Source organism: Dysidea avara, chromosome 13, assembly GCF_963678975.1.
Source record: "Dysidea avara chromosome 13, odDysAvar1.4, whole genome shotgun sequence".
NCBI classification, from domain to species: domain Eukaryota; kingdom Metazoa; phylum Porifera; class Demospongiae; order Dictyoceratida; family Dysideidae; genus Dysidea; species Dysidea avara.
Window position 1 is genome coordinate 16,823,630 of NC_089284.1, and position 13,425 is coordinate 16,837,054.

The 13,425-nt window shown below is 36.8% G+C and overlaps 2 protein-coding genes across 5 annotated transcripts; both read right to left on the reverse strand.

Moving 5' to 3' along the window:
• Positions 1–689: 689 nt before the first annotated feature.
• Positions 690–3,338, reverse strand: LOC136243726 (uncharacterized). Of its 2 annotated transcripts, XM_066035327.1 has the most exons (8): positions 3,236–3,338; positions 2,961–3,185; positions 2,381–2,536; positions 2,257–2,326; positions 2,008–2,192; positions 1,919–1,949; positions 1,411–1,845; positions 690–1,355 (listed from the first exon to the last, which is right to left on the reverse strand). In XM_066035327.1, exons 2-8 carry the CDS (start codon positions 2,961–2,963, stop codon positions 910–912), a joined length of 1,326 nt encoding a protein of 441 aa, XP_065891399.1. In that variant the 5' UTR covers positions 2,964–3,185; positions 3,236–3,338; the 3' UTR covers positions 690–909. The 2 variants fall into 2 exon arrangements, with proteins under 2 accessions (XP_065891399.1, XP_065891398.1); XM_066035326.1 differs by lacking the exons at positions 2,961–3,185; positions 3,236–3,338 and adding an exon at positions 2,583–2,771.
• A 566-nt stretch (positions 3,339–3,904) lies between these two features.
• On the reverse strand, positions 3,905–13,250 carry LOC136243739 (uncharacterized). Of its 3 annotated transcripts, none has more exons than XR_010694981.1 (8): positions 9,322–13,250; positions 9,128–9,264; positions 6,039–6,122; positions 5,175–5,522; positions 4,886–5,119; positions 4,688–4,829; positions 4,478–4,644; positions 3,905–4,104 (listed from the first exon to the last, which is right to left on the reverse strand). XR_010694981.1 is itself a non-coding variant. In XM_066035342.1 (8 exons), the coding sequence occupies exons 1-4, from the start codon at positions 9,528–9,530 to the stop codon at positions 5,445–5,447; spliced, it is 441 nt and encodes a 146-aa protein (XP_065891414.1). In that variant the 5' UTR covers positions 9,531–13,250; the 3' UTR covers positions 3,905–4,104; positions 4,478–4,644; positions 4,688–4,829; positions 4,886–5,119; positions 5,175–5,444. The 3 variants fall into 3 exon arrangements, 2 of the variants coding, with proteins under 2 accessions (XP_065891414.1, XP_065891413.1); XM_066035342.1 differs by having other exon boundaries at positions 5,175–5,455; XM_066035341.1 differs by having other exon boundaries at positions 5,175–5,527.
• Between the last annotated feature and the right edge of the window lie 175 nt (positions 13,251–13,425).

The window sequence follows — 13,425 nt, forward strand, 5'->3', positions numbered from 1 at the left end:
TAAATGTGAGTGTCCACTGGTTAAGTATAGACTATTGTTTTGAGCTTGAAAAAGATGCACTAAGAACTTGTACATGAAGCACAGAACCATGTCTGCTATTTGTGCATAAAGATAAATATATAAATTTAGCAACATGCATCTGCAAAATGAATGCCCTTGAAATTTTTCATCCATGCAACATATGGTAGCTATACATGAACTTTCACAACTTAAAATTTTAATATACAACACAAAATAATCATCACACAGTAGCTAGATGAAGGGGTCATATCTGTTGTATACGAAATCAATCAACTGTTTGGCTTTCTCAGGTAATATCATACATTCAGGCAGAAACTATCCAGTATTATATTACGTATAAACACTTTGCCAATAAATACACTGCAATGCAACAATCCTTAGCAAGTTCAATTTGTGCATGATAAGGTTTAGCATCAACCTGAAATTCACAGGGTTTAATCTCCTTCTCATCAGTTACAGGTTACTATAACAATGTAATCAATGTATACTCTACTTGGAAAAGTTTTACTTGAACCATAATCATTAGGTTTGGTATGTGAACATTAAAGGTAATTAATCAAATGAATAGAAACTTTCCTTGATATGACAGTTAGTGGCAGAATCTATTTAGATGTATGATTGATAGTAACACCCTCCCCAATTATAAACTCTCGATAGCACAAAGTAAATATTATAGATGGGGTCAGTGGTTATAATATACAACGCACGCATACAGTTGAAATTAAAGTTACAAAATTAATATCACTACTCAAACGTGTGCAGTAAATACATGTAATATTGTTTGATACTGTAGAGTGTATCATAAAGTCAAAGTAATGCAGTATGAAACGTTACAAATAATTACGCTATATAGTATTATAATTGAAAATTATCAGATTCAATTGTGAGTCACTCACTAACAGTGTCCTCATTGTTAGTTGTAGTACTAGCTACTGTTGTAGTACTAGCTACTGGTTGTTGATTGTCATCAACCACCCCAGGAGATATTTTTGGACTAGAAAATGTCATGTTGTCAAATTGTTGAACCATCGATTCTGTATGAAACTGAGCAATGGTCACTGGAGCAGAATAAAATGTTGTAGCTGGAACTTGGTAAGAAGGTGGAAAGTAGCAAGGAATTGTTGTAGCTGGTAAAAATGCCTGTGGCTCCATGTACCTGGTTACTCCAGCCTGGCAGGCGATTACTGGAGGATAATACATTGCAGCTGCTGAAACCTGCTGTACAGGATTAACCGGGTAGTGATCAAGATTCTGATATGGAAGCAGTTCAGTTGCTACTACTGTAGCTGAATGCACAGGTTCCCTGTCTCTGATGAACTCCTCAAAAGAGCATTCTGATAAACAAAACACATTACACCAATAGTACAATATATTGTTGTAAATACTTACCATATTCTCTCTCAACAGTCCAAATGACTAGTTCCTCTACGGTATGGGCATACCACACTGCTGAATTGCGTGACATGATCAGACATCTCTTGTGATCATTTGATTTGTCTTTTGGTTTAGCACATGATTCAAATGGTAGATCATTTGGTTTGCTTTTAGGCCATGGAGGAATTGCTATCATCTCAGACTCGTAATAATTGATTGTCATTGGTGATTTGGGAATGACCAGCAATTTCTTGAATTCCCACTTGCAACTTGTACACTGTCCTTTAGCATCATAGCCTCTGGACAGTTTATTGTTATTGTAATAACAGTTCCTACACACAGTTTGTCTATCTTTGTAACATCGAATCACATCCTCCAACAGTGAAGGATCGATAAATGACACTTTTGGAAACATTGTCTCTTGAAGTTTTACACGGCCATTTGTCATGCCTGCAACAACATAACCATAATAACAGGAACATCCACGCCATACAACAGTATGGTTACAAGGATCATTGCTTACTGGTGCCTTGTGGTTGTCCAAGTTGAAGCAGCTATATCAAATTAAATACATTAATGTGAAAATCCTTCACTGTATATATACTATTGTACCTCATTTCTTATCTGGTCAGTGTTCTTTGGCATTGTAATGTTCAATTCTGACAAACGATGTTCAAATTCCCCTCTTTTGTGATTGTTTTTCAGCCTCTCACAGCAGATGCACCCCAACTTCAATGCATCTATCTTGACTGTTGTACTGTCCGGCATCAAAACACCTCTCTCAATGATTGCAATAGCTATAGCAATGATGGGTCGTACATAATACACTTATTCAGTTGAGAATGCATCAACTGGCCCTACCTTGCTCACAATCTCCTAAGCAATTTTTGATACGCTTATCAACTTTACCACGAAACTGTGAGATGACCAACTGTAAGGCAATAGGCAGTAGCTGAGGTATTTGTGATATAATTAATGTACATACTAGTTTAAGGGACAGTTTTGCACGCAGCAGATACAGTTTGGCATCATCTTTTGATTTCTCAATAGCTTCTGATGCACAACTAATCGCTGATTCACAGTCATCTGTGCTGTTCTTTCCAAGAGCCTCTGCACACTTGTCATAATAATCCTTGTTCCCCTGAAATCAAGATAAGGTAATGGCATTTGGTTAGACGTTAACATACTTTACTAGCCATTATTATCAGTACACCACACCAGCTGTTACTGACCCTAGAGCTGATAAGACTGGCTTTACATACGGCTAGTAGCTTGTACGACTACTGTTATTCTTGGTAACAATTTATCTTGAAATTCATCTAAGCATCATACACTCTTGAACCCACAAAACCTAGTTATGAAGAAGTTGGCTTCTAAGAACCTCCATCTTGATTCTTAGAATGTAACGGTGTAACAGAAGTGTACGGTATATGGCTTTGCTGTGACCACAATGAATTAGTGTACGGCCATCACATGCTTGTCACCAGGGCCATACATTGTTTAATTGACCTTCAGTGCTGGTCACTGTAAAGTGCTAATAATAATAATAATAATAAACAACTCACCATGATATTGTGACTGGTCACTGGTTATCTGTTTCTATACTCCAAATAGCTCAGTAGTTATAGAACCAATATACAAGACTGAATTTGACTTGAACAATCGTCAATCACTTTCAAATCAGTGCATGACACTTTCTACAGATTGGCTTAAAAAGTTACTAACGTAGTAAATACAAATTATTAAAGACTCTTCAGTAGCAAGGAACCCTTCCCAAGTCGCAACACCGGCTAAATGAAGTGATACGAAGAGTAAGCCTACTTTTATAATTCACACAAACCTGGAATTGGTCATCTTCCAAGAGATGTTACACACGCCAACCTTAAAAAGGGGAGATAACCCCCAAAAGATTTCTCCACTGCAGACTTATTAGCAGGAAAATGTTTAGTCTGGCGGCGCGTACGCCCTTAACAAAGATGACGGGCGGGCGCAGCCAGACTATCAATTTGTCCATGATTTATCAAAAGATGTGGGTAGCTAACTGAAAAAGGATTCTGGAAGGTTTGTAGACTACAAGTGTGCCCTCACACAGATACACAGCTTCATAGCTGTACACCTTAGGTGCAGCGCAGCAATTAATCGGATCTTCTTCCCATTATGTTTGTAGCTAGTTAATTCCTGTATCCTAGCTTGTTTTGTAGCTATGTTACATGCCACATTAACCATGTATAGTTACTTGTGCTGCAGGTGTATATGTGACAGCTGTAAAATGTGAAAATGAATGGTGTTCCAGAGAAAGGGAGTATTGTGTACTTGATTGTGTAGTGTGTTGACAAAAGGAGCCAGAGTGATAATACGATACTGGATTGTACCAAACCAGATACTCTAAATGACAATTTATTTACTTATTTAGCAATATTTCCACCATTTCATTAAAGTCACAATTACGTATACCTAGCTACGCACATATACATAATTATCATTGTTTTACTAAAACTATATGTACGTATACGGTGAATTTAAATCTATTTGTAAAAGTATTGTCTACAATAATGTTTTCAATATATTTAATATTTACACATGTTTTAGGTGATCGCAGTGTAGTACATAGCTGCTTCAGTCAAGAGATCTGTAACACACAATCTTGTTCTTGATAATGCTTCAACAGATTGCTCCACTTGGAATGTTTCTTAAGCAGGTTTGCATTACCTAATAGAAGTAGTTTAATAATGACATGTCTGTTGTACAAACTGTCAGCCAATAACGAAGTAAACATGTACAAATATAATTTGATTAAGGATAGCCCCAGTCATAAAAATTAAGAGGAGAACAGCTAACTGAGTTGTTTGTAAATATTCACAATGAGTGTAGGTATGTATGCACAAGTTAATAAACTGCACTTCACAGGTGTGACATAACAAACTTGTAGCATCCACAAATACAAGGTATAATAATAAACAGATTCACTACCTAACTTAGTTCTCCAAATATTTTCTTTTTGTACTGTGTTTTCCAACTTGGTTGTGAAATGTTAAATGGCACTTCCACTATAGGTGCATGGTATATGAAGTGATAATCTCACCGATTATGCACAGAGCTTCTCGAGCTCTAGTAATGGCAACATTCATCAGTGTTCATCAGTCACAAATCCCATGTTTTCATTAACCCAATTGTGAGAAGGATGGGCAGGTATTTCATCCTCTGGTAGTGACCGTACTGTTGTCAAAATGATGACATTGCACTCTCGGCCTGTGATAGTGTATCATCACATGACATCATGTAATCCACCAACCTTGGCTCCCATGTACAGTATTTACTTCTACTTTGTTTGGTAACAATTCCTTGATGTGATCTTTGTGTGCTCTGTAAGGAGTTAGTACCATTATCTCATCTGGTGAAATGTTACTCCTCTGGAGATGTTCCACAACATATTTCTGTTGACATATCAAGATCTATAGATATGTACTTTAATGAATGTTTGTAAACTAACCACAGCTTTTCCTTCTTCTTTGTTTTACTTTGATTCCTCATAACTCCCTTTGGCATCAATGCCAGATGTCTCTTCAGTTCCCTCAACATGTACAAAAACACATCTCTGCTCTTGTGGTTGTGACCACAAATTAGAAGGCAACTCTCTTCCCCAATGTCTGGTCACTACTTCGTCAGCTGCTTGTAGTTCTTCATCATAGAATTGATCGGATGGGAATTTACAGATGCTTGGGTGCTGGAAATGTAACACAAAATTGCAAAGCAATCCACTCTAACACTAAATAACTTACCATGCGATATTGTGTAGTCAATGTAATGCAGTACTCAGACATACTCTCATCTTCAAATAGACGCTCAAACATTGATATCTTCAGGCCAAGGCTATCAGCTTTGGCCTGAAGAACACTGATGAATGTTGCCATCTTTATGCATTGTTATCTTTCTGCATTGATTTGTGGACAATTGCTTTTCCATTAACCTCATAAGTGTGTGGTGTAGTTGAAGCTCTTGACCAGAAATGGAGATGGATGAATTTAGCTTCGTTAAAAAGATGATTAGTGTTACTGCTCCACTGTGAAATATATTATTAATGAAGTTGGTTATCAACAATCTCCCTGAATTCATCCATTCATCAACTCCTTTTCTTTACGTAAGTGCATACAAATCATCAATACCCACAACGACATAAATAAAGATAACAAATAAGAGAGGCCCAAGGACACTACCTTGGGGGACACCTGAGTGTACATTATATAACTTTTGTGCTAGTGGAGATTGATTGAAAGAAATGGGACACAAAGGAGAAAAAAGGTAAGTTCATGAACATGAGGCTGTAGCTGCTGCAGTAGGCAAAAAAGTATTAATCATGCACACTTGACTGAAGACATTAGTCAGTCAGTATAAATTCACTGTCATAATTTTGCAGAAATTTATTGCTCTGAATGCATGTTTGGACTTAACCAATACCACAAAGCTGTGTCATGAAGTGAGGCTTGTTTTTGATTGACCATTTTTTGAGGGAAAACGCAATCATGATCCCTACTGTACTGTATGATCACAGAAAATTAGTATAGTGGAAACATATCATTTTTAATGGTGACTTGGCAGAGTGATAAATCACCACAACACCAAATTATAGGTACAGAAAAGAATACCTGGAGGTCCTTGAATAAGTAGTAATCTGTTTTCTGCTATCAAAGCTGCTTCTCTTTGACCTTCATTCAACCCATCATCACCACCTTAACAGATACAATCTATGTGATACTGATAAACAGTCTTAGTCTATGCTTGGTACTGGGTCATTCCATGCCAAATCAACAAAAAAAATCCTGACCCCTTTGGATTTTCATGAAATTTGGCATAGACATGGACTCTACTAAGAAACTTTCTCACACCAAAATTAGGCCGATTCTATTGATCTCCCTTTAAGATATGACCACTCCAAGTTTATTGCAAAATACTACACTGGTTTAATAAAATGACCATAACTTTGTCAGTGATTATCACAAAACCTTTCTGTTTAGATTTGTGGAATGCTTATTAAATTCTCTTTCAAGTGATATATAATTTATTATAATTACTCAAAGGAAAAGGTCAAACCACAAAAATGTGACTTTTTCCTTTGATCTAACTTTTTTTCAAAAAAGGATATTTCAATTATTTTCATTTTTTGTTCAAATATTCTTCTAATACCCTTCTTTGATGACAGTAAGTTTGAAGTTGGGATGGCAAGTAGATCATGAGTTGTGGCTACATACGTAATTTTACATGCTACCGGGAGTATAAGTATGAACACTATTATAACACTACAAACTTTTAAATTAAATTATAATATGGAATCTCATCAGAACATGGCCAAGTTGCAATACACATACAGTTGGAGGCATAGTATAGAAGTATCATAAGGTGGTTAAACAGAAGTATCAATATTCACCATTGCTGAAGCTACACCAACATCCCCTATTGCTATGTATATCGATGCAGTTATGATAACAACATGATTTGGTGCAAACACCATCAGGAGTCCAAAATAGAGATTTTATGAACTCCTAATGCCATATAGTGTGAGGGCTTAGTAGCAAATTATCTTATGATACTGTAAGTTTTATAAGAGAAAGGTTAGACAGAATTGTGGAAACTTCACAATAGACCTCTATTAAAATTATGAAGTTGGAGGGTTTTGATTTGGTACAGTGACTGTATAGAAAGGCCACCTTATAAGGGCCAACTATAAATTCTCCAAATGAAATATCTATGCACTATTCCACCTTTCAAAAGCAGCTACCTGCCTGAAGGTGACTGGCCCAAAGTTTTGACCGGTTTAGATAGATTCCAATGTAAATCATTCCTTATTCACCAAATTCTCCACCAAATATTTCCTCCACCAAACTTTTGTTATTATGTAGTGTCTGCTGACATGTACAGATGTCCAACAGAATAAAAGCTGAAGAATTTGCAAATTTGGTGAATAAGGAATGATTTACCCTCCAACTTCATAATGTTAGTGTGAAGTTTCCACAATTTTGTCAAGCCTTTCATAAGATAATTTGCTACTAAACCTTCCCACTATAAGGCATCAGGAGTTCATAAAATCTCTATCATGGACTCGTGATGGTTTTTGCACCAAAATCATGTTGTTATCATAACTGCATCAATATGCATAACAATAGGGGATATTGGTGTGTCTTCAACAATGGTGAGTATTGATGTTTCTGTTTAATCACCTTATGATACTTCTATACTTTGCCTCCAACTGTATGTGTATTGCAACTTGGCCATGTTCTGATGAGATTCCATACTATAATTTAATTTAAAAGTTTGTAGTGTTATAATAGTGTTCATACTTATATTCCCGGTAGCATGTAAAATTACGTATGTAGCCCATGATCTACTTGCCATCCCAATTTCAAACTTACTGTCATCAAAGAAGGGTATTAGAAGAATATTTGAACAAAAAATGAAAGTAATTGAAATATCCATTTTTTTTAAAAGTAAGATCAAAGGAAGTCACATTTTTGTGGTTTGACCTTTTCCTTTGAGTAATTATAATAAATTATATATCACTTGAAAGATAATTTAATGAGCATTCCAAAACTCTAAACAGAAAGGTTTTGTGATAATCACTGACAAAGTTATGGTCATTTTATTAAACCAGTGTAGTATTTTGCAATAAACTTGGAGTGGTCATATCTTAAAGGGAGATCAATAGAATTGGCCAAATTTTGGTGTGAGAAAGTTTCTTAGTAGAGTCCATGTCTATGCCAATTTTCATGAAAATCCAAAGGGGTCAGGATTTTTTTTGTTGATTTGGTATGGAATGACCCTACTGTAAATTGAACTACGTTTGTGTATACAATATTCATGCAGGTTGTGTACATGCATGCATTTCACACAACACTTAAAACAAATACAACTTTTTGGAGGGAGTATATTTTTATTATAGTACTTCTGGTACTTGTTAATGCATTCTAGACAATTTTCTCCTCGTAATTTTAAATATGATTAGGGGTTGTAGAAATGAAACAATTAAGAGACTCCCTATGCCTGCCGCTGTTCTGATGCATGTTTAATTTTTAGACTGAAGTAGGGACTAAATGTCTAGTACACAAATGCAGATGTAGACAGCCACAAAAAGCAATCAAACATAGAAATTTTTGTAGTAATCACAGAAATAAAAAATGTAATGAAACAAAGGAAGGGGGCAACATTATTAGACCGGTGCATTAGCGGATGGCTTGATTTTCTCTGTCTCACAAATACTCTTTTCTGCATCATGCCGATTCAACCCTCTGACTCATACATATGTACCAATTAGAACAGTGCGATACCACCTCAAGTTTACATATCACAATACTGTATAGTTCGGGTACCATTATATACTTTATGTGCAAGTAAAATTTGACCCCTTCATAATTTAGAGATCCTATGTAACAAGTTTGAGTCAAATCAATTGAAAGTATGACCCATTCAGGTACATTGTAATAGCTGTCGTATATGAAAGATTTTGAAACCCTGACCATTACACCATCTTTGTTTTAACAAAATCTACTATTTGTATTAGAGTTGTACGATACTATCAATACTACCCAGTATCGTGATACTAAGTGGTATTGATCTACTCCGAGCTTTGGTATCATATAGGTATCGATTACTGGTATGCAATATAGCCAGACTGACTAAGTAACAGCTAAAGGAATTTACTTATGTCTATAACAGTTGTATATTAGTAATATGTTCTTATTACCTTCATTTTCAGTTACATCAGGGATTTCAATTGGAGTTGAATATTTCCTGCAGCATATTTCCTCCAGTAATTCTTGCTGAACAGTTGACAAACCTTGTTGCAATCCAGCTAGTTTTTGAAACATATTATCAATATGCCTGCACAAGTACATGATATGAAATAAACAACCAACTTATGTAATCTGCAATAATTACCTGAAAGTCACCTGAAAAGGTATTATTTCCAAGTTGCAATATTTTTTTGATATATTTGAAGATTCTAGAGTCATTGGCAAAATTGTGCTTTTAGAAAATTTTATTTTGATGGTCTGCTCTTTTATGACAGTTATCTTCCCATGTACCACCATTGTGGCTTTCTTGTTTTTATTTAATTTTAAGTCAAAATTTTCATCATTTGGCATCATATTACGATACCATGACGATACTGAATACACACAAGGTCTCCAGTTCCAAATGGTTGCTGATATTTAGTCACAAAATCTGAAGTAACATCAAACTATGCTTCATTTCTAGAGGTCCACTCCAGATGCAGCTCCTTGATTATCACTGGAATTCTTTTACAGCTAGTACTGTTAGTGATAGACTCAGCTTCCACTACTGGCTGCCATAACTCGACATAATCAGACAATGTATTGCAGGCATGAAATGGAGGAGAGTTTAGAATTTCAGGAGCGTAGCATTCAATTGGATGTTTAACATGTAACAAGCAACAAGAGAAGATCTTTGATATGTGGACTAGACCAACTGTTGGATCAACAGAGTAAGACTTTGAATGGGTGGATGAGATTTGGATATCTAGTGTGTTATTCTCCCTGATGTGTTTTGTGATGGTCAATTTGTGAGGAGATTTTGTGTCAACTTCTTGTGTAGAATTGATGCACTTTGAAGGTTTTATCATAGAAGATGCCGTGTGGATGAAACGTTTGACATCTGCAAATTTACCATTGTGAAGTGCTTTCACCACTTCAGCCAGTGTATCTATAGGGAGATCCACTGTATCTATCAGTTCAGTTTTATTTTTCTCTTTTTTGCTGGATGTGTTGTTTGGAGCTGGGATTATTTTAACTTTCTATTTCAGTACTCTGTTACTGTCACATCTTGTTTGCAAATGCAATAACCTGATTTCACAGATCCTATCACTGAGAAACTCATGCAGTTGTGGTGACAAATGCAATTCCATCAACTTGTTGGAGACCTGTCCTATATATGCCATCACTGCAATTGATCCTGCTTGCATCTTGCAGCAATTAACAACATAGAGTTGGTCTCTCCTTTCAGAAAATTTTCTTTCATCCCATTTGTGAATATTTTGTTGGAAGGGTGGTATTCCAACCTAGAATAGCCCTGTGTAATAGGATATCTGGGTACCTCCTTAATGGAGATGTAAATTGACCATAAACACTATCAAATTGACAGTGGTTATATCAAGATGTCTCACTGTCATTTGCAATCACATGGTAGAATGCTCTAGTCTGACATCTGCACAACTTTCGGTAAGCTACGTACAGTTCAGGGAAATTATCTAATGAGCACAAGGTTGACACTAGATCACTGCTGTCTCTTTTCTTAGTTAAATCGATAATCATCTCCCAAGTATTATTAGAAATAGTCAACATCTTCTCATTTTCAGTCTCATGGTCAAGTTCTCCTCAACAGCATTATAATAGGAACCATCTTCTGACAGTGAATCATCTTCAGGTTCTAACTTCACTGTCTCATGCTTAGGCTCACAATCAATATCTTCAATGCTATCTGGGAAATAATCATCTTCAGATGCTGCATCATTTTCTATTGGTTGATGCTGATGTTCCCCAGAATTGAATGATTTTTGTGCTCCACTGGAAATCATTCTGTTGAACAGTGGGCAACACTTTATCAAGTGTTGATGGCTACTCAACCACTCGTGTTACTTGAAGTGTTTTATTGGTTGGTGTACCACCACAGGACCTACCTGCTTATTGATTTTCAACAACTTTGCAGGAATTGCTTTGTTGCACAAACACATAAACATCTCAACTAGTGAACCACCTGCCAAACTGTACTTGTTACCAGTACCTCGATCAGGCTGGTAAAGGTGACTGTCAGGCCACTGAGATTTTCTCAAAACTGCTGCAATTTTATCTAAAGTTAATGAATTCTTTCTCAATTTACCAAGTTGTAATGGTGTCAGGCCTTCCACTCCATCCAAAACATTTTTCAATAAAATCTTCCCAACTTGCTCTTTGGTGAGCTTGCAGGCAGAACAAACTATACTCCTGTGCACCTCTACATCACTAAGTGGAGTAAGTAGACTGTGGTCAGTTTTAGAGAACACAAATTGTGTGGTGACTGCAAGTCGATCTTTACCAGCTTGTAGGCTGCCATGATTAATGCATATCTCATCTGGTAGCATGAACATTGCCTTTTCTCTATCATAAAATGTCCTACCTCTTTGTAAAGCATCTGTGTCCAAAGCTGATCCTGGTTCAATAAAGTAGGATGCATCAGCAATATGAACGTTGACAACAAAATTTCTATCTTTATTAAACTCCAAGCTCAATGCATCATCCATCACAACAGTTTCTTCATCATCAATTGTGAATACATAGTTATATCTTCTCCGCTTTCTAATCTCACTCTGAGGAATTTTCCAGTTCTCTGGAAATTGTTGTACCTTTTTAAAGCTTCTGGAGAGAATACACCGTTAAAGTAGGTCATTGCTGGAATATAATTATATATACTTAACTAACATTACTGTCAAATCATCTTGAAGGCTAAAGTGTTTAACTGGCACTCCTTTAGGATATATGTGATTTTTTTCCCATGAATGATTAAGCCATACAAGGTACACATTCTTTTCAATGTCTTCGTATTTTATTTTTACAGCTGCGCAGTTATGACCTCTGCCTGCAAATATGCCAAATTTTGAAGTGTATCAATTTTGGGATAGTCATGCAGTATCTATAGGGACTAGAAGATTTCTTGTCCATCTATCAGAAAAACAAATGAAGTATTCTTTTGGATAATTATACTCAGCAGAAGAGATGTTTGCTATAACCTTTCCTTTCCTTTTCTCAAAATTACCACGACACTTCACTACAACAGTGTCACCTCTTAGTGATCGATTGATAGCAGAGGAGTCAGGAAGCCATATATCTTTCTAAGCAGGGTCAAGAACAACTGCATAGTTTGACTCAGCTCCTCTTATCACTGTCACCATGTGTTTCTCTGAATTAGCAGGTACTTTAACATATGGACTGTGAAGTCCACTTCTATATGCTCTATGAGTTTTCTTTCTACGTTTGGTATAGAATCTAGAACCACTGGACCCAGATTCATTTTCAATCTTGCCTGACCATTTGGTAAATTAAAATGCAATGCTTTGTGAAATATTGTTGTTCGTGGTGAAACTAGCATTAGGAATGACATCTGCACCAGCGTTGAAACCGGGTCGGGTCATCCGGGTCATCCGGGTCATCCGGGTCATCCGGGTCATCCGGGTCACATTTTCTCCGGGTCAGACCCGGATTGGATCACGTGAGAAACGAAATTGATTGTTTGACGACGTGGAACTTATAAACGCTAGTCGCGTAGCTCTTTCGTGAGCCACGCCCACTTATCGCGTTACAAACATACGCTCAGCCACGCCCATTTATTAAGTGCAGTCTGTAGCATGAAACTGTGTCCGTTTCTGTCTGCAAGCTTACGTGAAGCCACGTCCACTAATCGATTAATGTATGAGTTGTATATAGTCTAGGTCTAGTCTTGCAGCAGGATAAGTACTTTTGTGAGCCACACCCATTTTAATATATTGGGAAATTGCAATACTAAGTATGTACGAAGCCACACCCAATTGCTGTCTGTAAACTCACAGAAGCTATATACGTGGAAACATAGATACTAGACTTATAATAGGGATTGGCAACGGAGGCGTAAACGGAAATAATCCGCGTTTCGCTTTCCCGTAATACTGTTAGGAATTTTCAAGTCACAACCAGCTAACCGCTATCATAGTGCCGCTATGCTACTGAGAATGTTTCATGTGTTTCCACGAAGATTTAGTCTTTAAAGGTACGTAGCTCCGTTAGGGATTCTTGCTAGCATGCGTGATGGAATTTCAGTACGGAAGTGAAACCTGCCTTTATTCTTTACTGATTATTATGCACTTGTCAATTTCATGCCCCACCCCCCCACCCCCGGGCGTCCCCACACCCCAGGTGGGGATTTGACATTGCTTCTTGTCCCCACCCCAGGGCAATTGACAATTGTCCAATTCACTGACCGATTTTCGGTAGTTACATTTCTAAACAATAAAATCGC

Coding starts and splice junctions, on each gene's coding strand:
- LOC136243726 (XM_066035326.1), bottom strand. Junction 2,327..2,380: donor CAAAACTGTCCCTTAAACTA/GTATGTACATTA, acceptor ATTGCCTTACAG/TTGGTCATCTCACAGTTTCG. Junction 1,846..1,918: donor TGGACAACCACAAGGCACCA/GTAAGCAATGAT, acceptor ATGTTGTTGCAG/GCATGACAAATGGCCGTGTA.
- LOC136243739 (XM_066035341.1), bottom strand. CDS start 9,530: ATGATGCCAAATGATGAAAATTTTGACTTAAAATTAAATAAAAACAAG. Junction 9,265..9,321: donor CCTTTTCAGGTGACTTTCAG/GTAATTATTGCA, acceptor GTACTTGTGCAG/GCATATTGATAATATGTTTC. Junction 6,123..9,127: donor TGATGTAACTGAAAATGAAG/GTAATAAGAACA, acceptor GTATCTGTTAAG/GTGGTGATGATGGGTTGAAT.